At 31.5% G+C, this 16386-nt stretch overlaps 5 protein-coding genes across 5 annotated transcripts in view; 2 read left to right on the top strand and 3 right to left on the bottom strand.

Moving 5' to 3' along the window:
- Positions 1-360: 360 nt before the first annotated feature.
- Positions 361-1583, top strand: LOC145750599 (2-iminobutanoate/2-iminopropanoate deaminase-like). Its single transcript, XM_082566668.1, has 5 exons — positions 361-510; positions 663-768; positions 862-916; positions 984-1052; positions 1151-1583. Exons 1-5 carry the CDS (start codon positions 440-442, stop codon positions 1255-1257), a joined length of 408 nt encoding a protein of 135 aa, XP_082422794.1. The 5' UTR covers positions 361-439; the 3' UTR covers positions 1258-1583.
- Positions 1584-1948: 365 nt separating this feature from the next.
- Positions 1949-2761, top strand: LOC145750621 (dnaJ homolog subfamily C member 9-like). The gene has a single exon (XM_082566691.1). The coding sequence runs from the start codon at positions 1985-1987 to the stop codon at positions 2744-2746; it is 762 nt and encodes a 253-aa protein (XP_082422817.1). The 5' UTR covers positions 1949-1984; the 3' UTR covers positions 2747-2761.
- Positions 2762-2833: 72 nt separating this feature from the next.
- On the bottom strand, positions 2834-4000 carry LOC145750136 (2-iminobutanoate/2-iminopropanoate deaminase-like). Its single transcript, XM_082566086.1, has 5 exons — positions 3762-4000; positions 3562-3667; positions 3361-3415; positions 3223-3291; positions 2834-3148 (listed from the first exon to the last, which is right to left on the bottom strand). Exons 1-5 carry the CDS (start codon positions 3830-3832, stop codon positions 3042-3044), a joined length of 408 nt encoding a protein of 135 aa, XP_082422212.1. The 5' UTR covers positions 3833-4000; the 3' UTR covers positions 2834-3041.
- A 5249-nt stretch (positions 4001-9249) lies between these two features.
- LOC145750465 (uncharacterized) lies at positions 9250-10470 on the bottom strand. The gene has a single exon (XM_082566505.1). It carries the CDS (start codon positions 10244-10246, stop codon positions 9494-9496), a length of 753 nt encoding a protein of 250 aa, XP_082422631.1. The 5' UTR covers positions 10247-10470; the 3' UTR covers positions 9250-9493.
- An 847-nt stretch (positions 10471-11317) lies between these two features.
- Positions 11318-16386, bottom strand: part of LOC145751251 (dynein axonemal heavy chain 6-like) — a 29581-nt gene continuing 24512 nt past the window's right edge. Inside the window, exons 69-81 of the mRNA XM_082567357.1 lie at positions 16152-16292; positions 15792-16008; positions 15501-15621; positions 15189-15294; positions 14807-14953; positions 14312-14520; positions 14003-14174; positions 13702-13892; positions 13326-13488; positions 12746-12899; positions 12437-12600; positions 11812-12034; positions 11318-11685 (exon numbers count right to left, since the gene is read on the bottom strand). Of these exons, the coding sequence (XP_082423483.1) occupies positions 11582-11685; positions 11812-12034; positions 12437-12600; positions 12746-12899; positions 13326-13488; positions 13702-13892; positions 14003-14174; positions 14312-14520; positions 14807-14953; positions 15189-15294; positions 15501-15621; positions 15792-16008; positions 16152-16292 (2112 nt within the window). The 3' untranslated portion in view covers positions 11318-11581. The remainder of the gene's footprint in view (positions 11686-11811; positions 12035-12436; positions 12601-12745; positions 12900-13325; positions 13489-13701; positions 13893-14002; positions 14175-14311; positions 14521-14806; positions 14954-15188; positions 15295-15500; positions 15622-15791; positions 16009-16151; positions 16293-16386) is intronic.

Below are 16386 nucleotides of genomic sequence, written 5' to 3'. Positions count from 1 at the left end.
ATTGCCGGTGCTAAAGTAGAATTGTGAATATTACTAAATTTACATAGTTTTGCAATGATGCAATGTTTTAAATAAAAATTGAAAATCAAATTTGGTCAATCTGATAAAGAACGACTCATGTAGGCCTAATGCTTATGCAGCACCACGCGCAGAGTTCGATAAGGCAAATGATGACTAATCCACGTACTGAACAGTTATTTCTTGTTATAAAATTATTTCTTTCCCAGTGATAATTTTTTGCGATGACACCACGCAAATCACATCATTAACATCGCGTGACATAATCACACTTACAAATGTTGGCGTAATCACAAATAAATTGTGTAATTAGTAGAATTGTCAGGACTATATAAGCAATCACGTTCAGCAGAAGTATCATTAAATAGATATCTTTAAATTTTGCAAAAAATAACCCAACTTTGTTCAGAGAAGCAAGAAAATGTCGTTTTCAACAACTGTTCGAAAAATTATCAATACCCCAAATGCACCGCAGGACGTTGGACCAGACAGGTAAAAGTTACAGAAAGTTTACACTAAAAATCGATATAATTAAGTTAAGCGAACTTACAATTAATTCGAGATGTTTGTGATTTTGTATACCAGCAAGTAGTTATAACGCCTAAAGATATTTACTATTAAAAACAAATTTACTTTTCTTCTAGCCAAGCGGTTCAGGTTGACAAAACATTGTACGTTTCGGGTCAAATTGGCTTGGTCCCCGGAACATCTAAATTTGCTGGCCCCGATGTGAAAGCACAAACGGTTCAGGTGACTTTAAACATCCGTGTCTCTAAAATATTTAAAGCAAACTATTCTGTCAATAAAACAAGTACTGTATAAACTTTTATTTTACATTGCAAGGCATTGAAGAATATGGAGGCCATTCTAACGGCTGCTGAAATGAACTTCGGAAATGGTTAACATAGTTTTTTTATTACTATAACTACATTTAAAAAAAATTAAATTTCAATTTATTGTTTTAGTGGTCAAAGCAACGGTTTTCTTGTCTGATATCAACGATTTCACGGAGGTGAACACCATTTATGGAGAGTGTAAGTTCAAAAAAAACATAAAACTTGCCAGTAGCCTACAGTGTACAAAATTGCTTTTTGCAGGTATAATTTTTTACTTTAATTTATTTACCGCGTAGATTTTAAAGAACCCTATCCGGCACGGTCAGCCTTTCAAGCAGCTGCTTTGCCTGTCAATGCAAAGGTTGAGATCGAGGCAATTGCAGTGCAAGGCCCATTTGAATAACGGAAATAAAAATGTGTATTGTTATGATATTTCTCGATTTGTTTTACTTGTTTTCGATAATAGTTAACACTTAAAAACTTATGTTATGTAAACTTTAACGTTTTAAATGATTAGCCTTTATATTTATTGTGTTGTAATATTTACTTTGTATTTTTGTTTATAATCAATATTTGTTTTCCCTATAAATTTTAAATATAAGCTTTCTTTTTAGTTTTCTAAAAATAAATGTCAAAATGTAATTATGCTATTTCAACATTGAAACAGTTGTATGCTATTTCAACATTGAAATAGGCTTTTTTGTTAACCAGTAAAAATAAATGCAAAAAAACAACGTAAACATAAAACGCGAGGACAACAGTACAATTCTCTTTTGCGATTACCATAAAACATGTAAACAATAAAAACATAGCGCGCGAGATCGAGATGCTAAACTTTTATCGCTGAAAACCACAAAAGCCCCCTCTCAGTCTGTTTGTGTTGTTTTACAGACGGCAGACAGACTTTTAAATATACAAATAGTTGATCATTACTATTTTAGTAAAATAATTTTAGTAAACACATTTGCCAATTTATTTCATAAAAGTAAATACCAAACAGACAAAAATCAAATATTTTTTGTAATTAAAGAACGTGAGCGTTCTGCGTATGTTACTAACCGGAATATGTGTTTTTTAATTATTTTGTCAGCTTTTAGGAATTAGCATCGCCTTTTTACTTTTAAATAACTATGGGCCTGTTAGATGATTGTGAAACGTATTTTGGGACAAGGGATCTATACCAAGTGTTATCTATTGACAATAAAGCTAGTGACAAAATTATTAAAAAAGCATACAAGAAATTTGCCCTTTTGATACATCCAGATCGAGCCCACAACAATGACAAAGAACTTTCAAACAAAAAATTTCAAGCTCTGTCAGCGGTGACAAAAATCTTACTGGACCCTGACTTAAAAGCAATTTATGATGAACAGGGAATTGTTGATGAAGACAGCAGCACAAACGGAGTCAAAGACTGGACTCAATATTTCGAAAATTTGTTTCCGAAAATCACGGAAGAATCTATGGAAAAATTTTATGAAGATTATAGAAACAGCAAAGAAGAAGCAGAAGACCTTAAAAAAGCTTACCTTAAATGGAAAGGTGACATGGATTTAATAATGGAATACCAGATCAGCAAGAACTCGCTAGAAGATGAACCACGATTTCGTAAAATTCTTGAAAATGCAATCAAAAATTCAGAAGTCGAAGAATTTGAAATATTTGTAAATGAGCCAAAGGCTAAGAAGAGAAAGCGGGATAGGTTTTATAAGAAAGAAGCAAAAGAGGTGGCTGCAGAGAAAAAATCTCGCGCAACAAAAAATTCAGAAGATGACCTAATGAAGATGATTCAAAAAAACAACAAAACTCGACAGAAAGAAATGGATTCATTTTTAAACAACTTAGAAGCTAAATATGCGAAGCCTAAAAAGTCTAAAAAAGTAAAAAAATAAGTTTTATTTTCTGTTTTTTTTTAAGTGTGACATAGTGGTTCTTATTTTTTTTTATTTAATAAAAACAACAACAAACTGAGAATAAATTGTAATTTATTTTGATGTATCTTTATTGCAAATCTTCAATAAATACATTACATTAAATAGTAAGTTGAACAATATTATATATATACCAAAATAAATTAAATTGTTTACAGTTAAAACAAAGTAAATAAAAAGCGATGGAATATTAAACACGAGCAATTTAGGTATTTACAAAAATAATGTAGGATAATATGTGATGCATAAAGTAAAATTACTCAAAGGGACCTTGTATAGCAATAGACTCAATCTCAACCAAAGCTCCTTTAGGCAAGTTTGCTGCTGCATAAGCAGCCCTTGCTGGATAAGGCTCAACAAAATCTATAACATTTTAAAATTATTTAACCTTTAACAATAAACCTAAAAAACTTTTAATGTTTTTTTAAACAACTTACATTCTGCATAAATAGTGTTGACCGCTGTAAAGTCATTAATATTAGCCAAAAGAACTGTAGCCTTTACCACTAAACATATAAGGGTATTACTATATATTGTACCTATGATTAAATGAAATAATGTTTATTTAAAAATACCATTTCCAAAATTCATTTCTGCTGCGGCTAAAATGTTTTTCATGTTTTCCAATGCCTAAAAAGTCAAATTAAGGTTATTATAAACATGCTGAGATATTATAATTAAAATTATTCACTTTAGAAATACCCAATTTTTGTTTATGCTGCTAGGTTTATAAAGTATAACTAAACATGTAGACTTGTCAACAAAAAAGTATTTACCTGAGTTGTTTGTGCTTCGACAGTGTCCCCTGCAAACTTAGAAGTCCCTGGTACGAGACCAATTTGTCCAGAAACATACAGTGTTTTATCCACTTGAACGGCTTGGCTTTAAAATAAAACAAAATTGAAGAAGCATACAATAAAAAAATACATTAAATTAAACTCTATAAGTTTAAAATTGCAATAAAAAAAATAATCACCTGTAGGCACCAATGGCTGCAGGTGCATTAGGAGTGTTTATTATCTTTCTGATGGTTTTACCGAGAGACATATTTTAAGTTAAGATAATCAATATTAAATACTTATAATTTAATGCTAAATATATATATGTATTGATAATCTATACAGATCTGCACTGTGCCTTACAAATATATACTAATTGCATTTTGCACCATATTTAAATACTTTTCATACCTTAATTGCTTGAGTAAATAATTTAAAAAAATGCAAGTTATATAGCTTATAACAACAATTAGTCATAGGTGAAAATTTGCAAGTCATAATGTCATAAGATTGCAAAGGTTAAATCAATAAAGCAATATATTAAATTACTAATTAGCATGACTTAAAACACACATTGCAATAGTTTGTTGGAAAAGGCACACATTACAACATATGGCACCATATGTTTGTATCTGCTTATTAAAAACGTTAGTGTAAATTTAGTTAAGGCAGTCAGGTGGTATATGCATGTTTAATGACTAATCATTACTATGCAATGACTATTCTATGACCTTTCAACCTACTTATAATAATCTGAAATCTAAAATAACTGGCATATCATAGTAAAATATAACACATATACCATGCAGTTTCTTTTGCATATGCGTTTAAAAAATCCTGTAACTAGTGGTCTGATCCCCAAATTGAACTTCTATATTATAGTTTTGCTTGTCGTTCACATGTCTTTTGTGTAAGCCAATAAAAAGCATTTTGCATAATGTAATTCATACTTGTTGCAATACATTCTAGCGAAAAATGTTCTTATTTAGTAAGCATTGAGCACGTCTGTACTGTCTGTATGCGGAAAGCGTATGTAAAAGGCGGAGTGCTTGTGCAGAGTGTTTTTGGCCTATGTTAAAGGCGAAGCGCATGGACAGAGTGCTGAGTTTCTTTAATGACGTCGCGAGTTGCTATGGTGACGTCATCAAAATGTTATTTTATTATGTTAGGACTAGAAATGTAAAGAAACCATACGAAGCAGTTACTGACCTTTTTGAAATTTTTTTGGCCGAAATGACGTCATAACCCCTGAGTGCCATTCCTAAAGTAAATTTGCAATCAAATGATTCCAACTAGAAGTTGGCTCAATAGGGGATAAAGAGGTCAACAATTACATTTGGTCCAACGTCCAAGGCCTGTATCTGAAATATAGGTATCTACTACGTAATTTTGTCCAATAATGCTCTGTTAACCCCTCCGCCTTTTACATAGTCCAACTAAGTTTGAATATAACTTAAAACAATCAACTAGGTTTTAGTATTTACCAAAGCAGGCTATCTAACTATTATACCAGTGTTTTACGTAAGTGTATATTATATTTGGACCCATCTTAAAGGCGGAGTGCTTGTGCGGAGTGTTTTTGGCCTATGTAAAAGGTGAAGCGCATGGGAAGAGTTTGTTTAATGACGTCACCAGTTGCCATTGTGACGTCATTAAATTGTTATTTTAAGATGTTTATAGAAACCCATACAAAGCAGACTGACCATTATGAAAAAATTTGGCGAAAATGACGTCCTACCCTCTGTGTGCCATATTTTTTTGCCCCATTTCTAGAGTAAATTTAATTTTCATTTGAATGACGCTAATTTAAAGTTGGCACAAAGGGGATGAAGGAGTCAACGAAAGCATTATATGAAAAAATTACGTATTTCGATTATTCGTTTTTAGGCGAAAATGACGTCATAACCCCTGTGTGCCACATTTTTATTGCCCAATTCCTAAAGTAAATTTAATTTGCAATCGAATTATGCTAACTAAAAGTTGGTACAAAAGGGATGAACGGGTCAACTGGAGCAATATATGACAAAATTACGTATTTCATTTATTAGTTTTTAGGCGAGCGAAAATGACGTCATAACCTCTGTGTGCCACATTTTTATTGCCCCATTTCTAGAGTAAATTTAATTTACAATCGAATAATGCTAACTGAAAAATTTGCACAAGGTGGATGAATGGGTCAACGGGGCGTTATATGACAAAACTAAATATTATAATTATCATCTTTTGGGCGAAAATGACGTCATAAGCCCTTATGCCACATTTTTATTGCCCAATTCCTAAAGTAAATATAATTTGCAATCGAATTATGCTAACTAAAAGTTGGCAACAAGGGAATAAAGGGGTCAAAAAGCTGTTTCACAAAAAGCACTTTTTGATGAGTCACAGCGCTTTAACAGCGGCTGCGCAAATAATAGTGAACAAAATGTTTTTTTGATTTGTGATAAAGTGACATTAACCGCTTGTAGAGATTTATAAGTATAAGTTTGATTACAGCCGAAGCATTTTTTTCATAAATTATTTTTAAAATATACACTTTGTATTATTAAACCAAAGAAATGCTTGTCTAACGTTTGAAAAATAAAAAAAAATTAAAAATTTTAAGTAAAATATGACCCTCTACTAATAAACGAATAAGCTACAATTAGCAACAAAATTATAAAAAATTGTGCAAAAATGTTTAAACTAATTTATTGTTAAAAAACATATGTTAATGTGTAAACCAATTTATCTGCTATATTGAAGTCATATAAAATATAACACAATTAGAGGAAATCTAACCGGCTGGTAAGGATATAATGTAAGACTATAATTTTTTATAAATGTTGTCACGCTATTTGGTTATCACCCGTTAAAAGATTATGAAAGGAAAACTTATTAGGAATTGCATGTACTTGTTATTTTTGGCAGGGTTAGTAACGTTATTGCTACTATATTACAACAAATTGATTGGAAATGATAGCTATCTCAGGTCGAACAAAAAGGCGCAGGATCACCTTTATTTAGAAACTTTAACAACGTTATCATCACTTGGCAAGTCTTGCAAGCCTTGCAAACATTTTGCGTTTGTTAAGACGCACAAAACTGGTAGTTCAACAATGAAAAGAACGTTGCTAAAATATATGAAGAAACACAATTTAAATAAAGTAAATACTTAATTATAACGAGCATGAAGTATATAAAAAAATTATCTTAACTTAAAGTATTTAAATTAAAACTATTTCTACTGCTTAGTTTTAAAAACGCAATATAAATTGAACGTAAAATTTAATTACTTAAAATAAATTTTAGGAGTCAATTATTAAAGGATTTCATACCTTAGGAGGCTACCCCGGTCGACTTGATACTCGTTTTTTTAAAGCAAATTTTACAAAAACAAAAAGTTTATTAGAACAAGCTAATAATTATGTAGACAATATGATTGATCATTTTCGTTACACTTCGTCCGTGAAAAGATTTATGCCTAAAGATACTAGGCAAGTATAAAATATATCTTTTGACCAAGGCGAATAGCACTAAACCGACCCGGTTTAGTGCTATTTAAACTTGCCTTTCTTATTTTTTCAATTATCGAATAGCCGACTGGTTAAGGCTCCAAATTATAGTGGTCTCCGACACAACGCAAATCGATGAATATGTTTAATTAATAAAACCATCGAGCAATACAATGAATAAGAAACAATTATATTTGATTTTTTAGATACATTACGCTTATAAGAAAACCCTGGAATCAGTTTATGTCAACATTTTATTTTTTCTATAAACCTGCAAAGTGCATGGAACCTATCGCGGCCTGCCAATTTTATCCTTTTTTTCATTTATTGAAAGGAGAACCAATGTCATTGTTAGACTACCTACACCGAACTGAATATTTAGACAAATCTGTACCTTGGTACTTTAGGTAAAATATAAAAAAGAAGGAAACTTTTACATAATATATTTTTACCATATTAATAACGGGAGGTTTTTATAAATTTGCAATGCATTACAAAAATTACTACCTAAAAATTTGAGGAAAATTTTTAACAGAGGAAAGAATTTTCAAGCACACGATTTGGGGTTGGATCCGTTTCTAGAAAATGACACCGTTATTGAAAATGAATTAAATCGTTTGTCAAGCGAATTAGATCTTGTACTTATAATAGAATATTTTGACGAATCGATTATACTTTTAAAGGTAATAATATAACTTTAAACAAAATAAATTTTATTTTTTTCACTAACGTTGTTGAAAAATTAAAGCAACGACGATTGAACCCAAGGTGACATTTTTTGATAAAATATGACTTAACGTAGAAAACATGCATTATTATTATTTACACTTAAAGTATACGTGATTAAAAATATTACAAAAACGCTTATGTCAACCTGTTGTTTAGGATTTATTTTGTATGGAATGGGAAGATATTGTTTATCAATACATTAGATCAACGTCTAACTACTACAAAAATTATACATTGTCAAAAAAGGACCAAGAGTTATTTGCAAGAATATACAAACTGGTAATAAACAAAAACATTTTTTTTAGCATTATTGTTGGGTATTGTAAAAAACTCCACCAAAAGTCTTCCCAACTGTTTAAGATTTAAAGCAATAAAAAGTTTATGCTTATAGGTATAATAAAAAAATTAATAACATCATAAAAATTTAACTTTTTTATAGGATATCGCTCTATATTCACATTTCAATAAAACTTTATGGAAAAAGGTTGACAAGTACGGTAGAAAAAAATGGAAAATGACGTTGCGATGTTAAGAAACTTAATATCAAAACAAAAAAACGAAAGTAGTACAAAAAAACAAGTTAAACTGATGTACGGGCCTGAAGATTCTATTGTGTTAACTAAGAAAGTAAAAGAATGCTACGAAAAAGCACAAACTAACTTAGATATTAACTCACAAAAAACAATATTGTTGAACAAGATTCTAACTGAGAATAAAATAGTACCTAGATCACGCGCCGAAAATCTTGTCCAATATATGTTAGATAATTCTGGAGGGTGCCCAGTTTAATTCAGAAAATTTGTTTTAAGTTATATTTTTACTTTGATTACTGCTGACCGCTTTTTCTCATTCTTTTTTATTTGAAAGTCGCTCGTCATTGAAATTTCTATCAGCGACCATTGTAAAAAAAATATTTATTTTATGAATTTTTGGTAAAAATGAATCAGCTTTTATTGTAACTACTACAAAATATAATAAAGAACGCAGTAAGGGTAATTTTATTATTTATATATTTTCTTTGCAACATTATTTATATATTTTCTTTTTATTATTTATATTTTCTTTGCAACAAAATTGGTTGTTATTTCGCGACGCTGTGTCGTAACGGCAGTCGATTACGGGTCATGGTGTGCAAATATCTTATAAAAATAAGGGAAAATAGATCAGGCAAATGCCTTGCGATGTGCCCATGTTATACATAGTAATAAGGGCTTTACAATTAAAAAAAAACATAAGCCACGTTCTCTAGTATAAATGAATAAAGATCACTTTTTCAAATAGGCCTACTTTTTTAATAGTATTCTTGTAAACTAATGGCCGACATTTCAGATTTTTAATTCACTCGAAGTCAAATTTTAAGGTAGTTTATCCATTAACATTGACGTTGTGCCATATACCACTTTCAACATACCTTCAATTAAACTGTTAAAACTTTCTACAACAAAGTCTAAATAAGAAAAACAAACAGTGTAATAATGTGTTTAATCCAAAAAAAGAGAGACTCCGTTAACACGCTTTCGGTTTAAAACAACACACGAAAAAATGGTATTTTTACTAATTAGACACATAGGCTACCCTTAAGAAAATCCTATGTAAAATGCTATGGTTTAATCAACTTGGTAAAAGTGCGAGTTTGTGCTGAGGTTTACTGTAAGTGAAAATATAACATAGAAAAGAAACTAAATCTGTATTTTGAACTTAGTTTTGAGTTATAAGAAACCATTTGACTGATTGTTATTTTTAAAATAATTTTGGTTGTCAATTTCAACTTGATTATACGACATTTGATATTTGTTTAATACAGTTGCGTTAAGGTGTTCGATGTAAGAACAAGCTAGTTTTAAGGTTTCCAGTTTGGATAAGCGCGTGTCTGGAGGTACCCAAGGCAGCACATCTTTCAAGTCATCGAAAGCGGAACTTAGGACACGCATTCGAGTTCTCTCGCGTACATTTGCCGTATGTCTACCTTCGTTTCCTCTATCCCTTCTCCGCTTTTTAAAAGAATGTTCTGTATCTGTTTCTGGCGATTTTCTCTTGGCATTGGTTTTATTAGAGATATTTTCATTTGCCTTTTGACACATTCTTACATTGTCAGATAATCCCATTTTTAAACTGTCAATAAACTGTGAAGAGTGCGACCAGTAGGGCGGTGGTTGCGAAGTAGTTTTGTGTTTAATATAGTTGCTGGAACTGTGTTCGCTTATTTTTACTTTGGTATTAAAACTTTCTGAACAATCTTCTTTATTTAGACAAGTTGTCGCAGTTTTAAAGCTCAACTGACAGACCTCATCCTTTTCTTGATTGTCGTAAGCTTTTAATATCATTTCAATATCTTCTTTAAGGTCGCCATTTTGTAAAAATTCTGCTGTTTTGTCATGAAATTGTGAGCAAATTTCATCAAACGAGCAGTTGTCTTCTCCGCTCCAAAACAGTCTTATGTCATCTGCTTGGTGCGACGACATAACTAATTTTTACACTAGCGTTGTTATTTTCATGAAATAATGTTTAAAAAGCTTTATTTTGTATTACAAATGTTCAAAAAAACATTGACGCTATTTTGGGCATCTTTATCAAACGCCTCTGATTCTTGATTTTTGTTGAACTATTTTATTAGCTTACATATGTTTATATCTAGGCATAGGTTTTTACTTTTTCTATCTTAAGTCTTTGTTAAATAAACATTTGAACAAAGTATTCTATCTATAACTAAAGCGAAATCGGGTCGAGTCAGGCCATTAAAGTCAAGAGTGAGACGACGAAATTTGATCCGACTAGGAAGCGACACTAACAATGTTACCATACAAAAGTGAAACAAAATAACAATGAGGTATAAAGGGCTGTAGAATTAAATGTGTACCTTCATAAAAATGAACTGGTTTAACTTTGTTAATTTTAATAAAGGTGAAAATAACAACCCAAGTTCAAGCAACAGCGATAGTTAAATTGACTTTAGTTTTTCCGTATTTGGTGTTGAAATGCAACATGTTTCAAAAAAAGTCCATTTTGAAAATTACTAGTTTTATTTTTTAATTTTTTTGTTATTGTGGATAAAATAACACTTACAAATGACCATCATCAACAACTTTTTTTTGGCGAGCCCGCAGAAACGTATTTAGGAATCACATTTCAGTCCTACTATTTTGCTACTTGGATTTCGACAAACAGACGAAAGGTGTGAACGAACAAAGAGGTAGGGTTGAGGTCAGAACACGACGAAACAAAGCCAAAGTCTGCGCTGTTTTCACACCTTCGCCAACGACCTTTCTCGACTTAAAACAAGGTCTGATAGGCTACAGTTAAGCGCGTGTCACTACACAACAACACCTGTGTTTGTATGATTGACACCACTCTTAAGACATTAGCTATTAAATTTCCCGAATCGACTTGATACGATAAAGCATTGGTCTATTTTAGTAACATTTGACCACCTGTATCTTAAGACTGGATATGTTTTTTCTAGCCCCTTGAAGCAAGTTTGACTGTACGAAAATTTACAAGAGGCAACGCCTATTTAAGACAATTGGGTATAAAAACTTATATTTATTATACGCGGTTAATCTAACAGTGCAACACAAAAACAAAACTTTGTTAATATTGGTTTCAAAAGCGTCCTGAATAATATTTGGAGGCCTTTAAAATACGGATTGAACTTTTACAAAAACACCAAAATATAAAATACCATAAAAACTATACTTCTTTAAATCTTAAAACCCCCCAAAAAACAAGCAAGCAATAAAAAATAAACTCTTTTTATAAAACAAAACTCTAAAAGGTATAAGAACAAATATTTACATAAATTAATCATCGAGGCCGCAAAGCAAAGCCGAGCCTCGCGAAATCCAGAAATTGGGATGCTGGTTAGTGGGCAAATGTGCAAAGATGACAAAGTTTGTGGAATGACCTGTTAAAAAAAAGCAAATGGAATGCGTTTTAGTTATCCTATTCAGACCGAACTGACATCAGAAAGCCAAGCAACTGAGCCAAATCTAATTTTTTTTTATTGAATATTATAATATATACTACATACCCGTCGTTGAAAGCACACCAGCCCTTGCACCAGTCTTGTAAACAGGGCAACTGTAATCCTCAACTGGGGGCATGAAGTCCATTTTAGGTTCCATATGAAGGAGGGGCATTCTCTCGTTCATGACTCTATCTTTCTCTGAAGCCATCAGCATGTCGTCCGTATCAAATCGGAAAGCGTCGGTGAATAGACCGTGTACTATAACACCGTCGGTGATGTCAGGTAACTGTATGCGTTATAATAGAATTTAATGAAAATGCAAGTAGCATGATACTCTCATATAAATGGATTACAAAAATAACCAAATTATTTATTTACACTTTTCTTTAAGGTGCATACATTTTGCCGGCAGCGTGGCGTGGTGGTCAGAACACTTTACTACATGAGGGCCTGTGTTCGATTGCCAGTGCTCCCTTGGTTACAGCGAAATAAACGGTATGAATTTTTGTCGAGCCAACACTTTACCAGCAGCTCATAATTACCGGGTAATTATGGTATATAATATCCCAAACTTCCAAAAGCAATTCGGAACTGGGTCGGAGTAACTAATGTTATTCTATGTATAGGTCGTGAAGTCGACCTACCCACATCGAGAATAAAGTAAATGTATATAAAAAAACACTCTTACCACTTTATCGGACTCTGCTTCCTCGCCAAACGCCAACTGGGTAAGTTCCTCGTGGTAATCGGCTTGATCGCGGAAGAAGTTTATCGGATGAAAGTGAAAACTGAGACGGTCGATGGGGTAATCGTATTTACGGGCATGGTTCTGTAGTGCTCCAGTAAGAAAACCTAATTTAACAAAATTTGAATCAGAATACCTTGTGTACGTTAAAACAGATATAGGGTACAAATATGTGAAAGCATAAAGTAAAACTATACACGAACTAAATGCTGTTTATATGACATTACTAAAAAAATAAAGTCATTACTATACCTTGTGGAAAGAAAAATCCTGAGATCCAGAAGGATTTCGGAAGACCCTTTTCAATCCACCTCTGAGTGAAGTGACAACGTAGAACAACGTCTTTCACCCAAGAACCTAATGATTTGAGAGAAGGAAAAGCGGCTTCTTCCCAAAGTATTGGAACCTTAATTTATATGAAACATATTTAGATAAACTTATAAACTAAAATTGTCCTTTTAAACCAAAATCGTCCTTAGAAAAGAAATAGAAATTGTGCCTTGACTAGTTATTAAGATAGTAAATATCATGAATTGCCATTCATTTATAAGACTTTTTTTATATTTATTTATCCTCAATGTAGGAAGGTCGACTTTACGACCTAAACATAGAGTAACAACCATTACCCCGATCCAGTGTCAAGTTGCCTTTGGAAGTTTGTAATATTATAAACTGCTGACTAAGTGTTGGCTCAGTTCATACAGTGTATAAAGCCTTACTTAAAAGCGTTACAGCATGAGTGCAGTGGGAATTAAACCCAGAACATATAAATATTTTTGGTGTATTAAGTAAGTTTTAATATTAAATAACACTAAATTTTAAAAGTACAAACCTGGTTGTTCAAGAAGCTGGTGTACATTTTTTCCATCTGCTCGCTCATTACCACCAAGCCAGCGATCGCTTTCTGCAAGGTTTTCAACGAGTTGATTATCACTTTCAACAGTTTGTTGAACCTTTCTACTTCTTGTTGAAGCACTGTAGTCAACGAGTTGACTCTAAACATTAAATTAATATTTTAACTTTAAAAAAAAGGCTTCTCAAATGTCTATTAAAAAACTTCTCAAATACATAAATATTACAAGAACAATAATTATATAGGAAAAAAAGTTATTAAAAAAAAATTACTACAAATTATTTCCTACCAATAATTGGATAAGATTGGATAAGCAAAAAATTTTAACAATAAAATTAAAAATAAATTAACCAACCTTCCTTTGGAGTCAAGCTTAAACATTGATTGTTCAGCTTTATCAATATCAAGCGAGAAGATAATAAACTTTTCCAAGATACTCTGCGCAAGCTCCTTCACAATCTCATCACTCGTCTTTCCCCCTCCTCCGGAAGATGTGCGAGGCTGGACCTCTAGGATCGTGTTGATCAAGTTTCCAGTTTCTTGTTTCTGCAAAAAAAAATTTTTTTCATAAAAAAGTAAAATTTTTGTGAAGAAAATTTGGTTTAGCTAAAAAAAAGATTAAATTTGCCAAAATAACAAAAATTTTATTAACTTACCTGGAAAGACAGATTGGCGTTTGTGTGCATTCCAAATATCTCTGGATCATCACTGGTTGGAAGTTGGTTCACATATTCCTGATACTCAGCCATCGTGTCATAACTGGGAGCAAAATAAACTCCAGATTCTGAGTACTTGTAATCTTCATCTAACGTCTTCTCTTGGAAAAATCTAAATGAAGAAAAAGTTGTAAAATTACTTAAAAACCACATATAAAAATACTCTAAATGCTTTACTGCCCAAATGGAGCATGGCACTATATATATAAAAAAAATTTATTGTATAAGTTTTTCAAAAAGTTTTTTCACCTTGATAGAATGGTCCTTAGACATCTTTGATCTGTGGCATCAGTAACTCTTCCTCCATAAGTGATCTCTCCAGTGATGTAGATGAGAGCATCCCAAGGAATTCGATCCTCGGTGCAGAAGAGGTCAAGATTAAGAATCGCACACTCACGATCGCTGTCAGTAAACTCATATCGAATGTTCCAACCAAGAGGACCAAACTTCTTTCGCTCCTAAAAAATATAGAAAAATAGTAAAACGAAAAATGTACAAAAAAACAAAAACAGAAATATATCGAAACAAATATTGTACAAAATCAAATCAAATAAACTTCTTTTGCGCCTATAAACATCTTTCGTTACTGAAAAATGCAAAAATTTAAAACAAATAATGTAGAAATAAAATCAAATAAAAACACTGGGTTACAAATTTAACAAAAAAGACAAGAATTATGTCTTATTAGTTTAAGAAACAAAAATAGTATAGCAAATTCAAAATTAATTTAACAGTATTTTTTACCTGAATAGCTGCGTGGAAAAAGCAAATCCCAAAAATAATTCTTCTCCAGCTTATCCCAAGTGCGTTGTCCTCAAAGTAAGTTTGAGTGATCGAAGCAAAAGCTCCTCTTATGTTGGATCTCAGTCCTTTCGGGGGCTCGTTTGTGACCTACACAATTGAGTGGAGTTTTTTTTTGGGGTACAAAGTTTTTTGGGAGAATTTTAAAATTTATAAATATTAGATTTTATATTGATAAAATTAAGATTAAATTTTCAATTTGAGATAAAATTAATGAAAATGTGAAATATCGAAATTTCTTAAGATTTCAATTTTTAGATATTGTCATCAGTATATTGTGTCAGTACAAACTTAACAAAAGCTACAAAAATTTTAATAGCTTTACCTTGACAGATCCTTGTAAAATATTAACTGGGAAAAAATTTGTTGGCATTGAGCTAAGGTAAAGACGGAAATCTTCATGAATAGAATCAGTTCCCTGTTCCTTTACCCTAGTATAAAGAAACTCTTGTTAAAAAAATTATTTACATTTTTTTTTTAAAAGTTGAACAGCAATAGGTTTTTTAAAATCAAAATTTTTTTTACAAAATTGCACACTTGTTTTAGTTCTTTTAAAATCAATTTAGTAATGCATAAATTGAAATTATTTTTTACTATCCTAATTTTTTACAATTTTTCAAGCTAAAGTAATATTTACTCTTTAAAGATCTCCTCTAGCCTAGGCATAAAAGATTTAGCCAAATGACAATTCTGAAGAAATACCCAACCTCCATTTTCACGAGCTGCATTCATTAACTTTTCTGCTACCGGCCCCTGACCTATTAATAAATTAGTGTTAAAAAATATTTTAACCAAATCATTATTTCGTTGAGAATAATTTAAAAAGCAAACCAAATAAGTTTTTAAGTTTTCATTAGTTTAAAAATGGTTTTCCAAAATCTTGTGTGATACGCTTCTAAACACTTTAACAATTTTTAAAACAACTAACCTTGTCCAAGAGATATAGCTTGTATTTTTTCCAGGTAATCTCTTTCCTTGGCAAATCTTAAAAAGGCTCCCATGGGGTCAGAACCAGTGCTTAGAACAAACACCAATGGTGTCACATTGTTCATATCAGCATACAAAGAAGCTAATGTAATAGGTGGGTTCTCAACAAATTGTTTTCCACTATTTGCCACAACAAAATCAGTAACAGTTGACACAACCTAAAAAAAATTGATGTTATTTACAAACTTTAGATTATGTCAAACTATTGTTTCAAACTTATTATCAAAAATTTTAACGAAATTACACCAGAAAAAAATTGTCAAAGTAGAAAAAAATTAAACATATCAATTAGGAAAAGCACCTTTTCCTCTTTGAAGTTTTTGACGAGGATTAGTTTCTGAAACATTGTGAGTCTCTCCTCCCAATGTCCAATGTTGTCATCGGCACTTGTCTCTCCCTCTTCTGGAGTGGGAGGTCTGATGTAATCTGGGGGAACTGGCATCTGTAATTGTATCAAAAAAAAAATTAAAACTACTGAATTTTTTTGCAACAAATTTTGCAGTAAATATATATATTTTAAATAAAAATTTAAACTC

This window comes from Corella eumyota, chromosome 4, assembly GCF_963082875.1.
Source record: "Corella eumyota chromosome 4, kaCorEumy4.1, whole genome shotgun sequence".
Classification (NCBI taxonomy): Eukaryota; Metazoa; Chordata; class Ascidiacea; order Phlebobranchia; family Corellidae; genus Corella; species Corella eumyota.
This window is presented reverse-complemented; position numbering and strand designations above follow the sequence as displayed.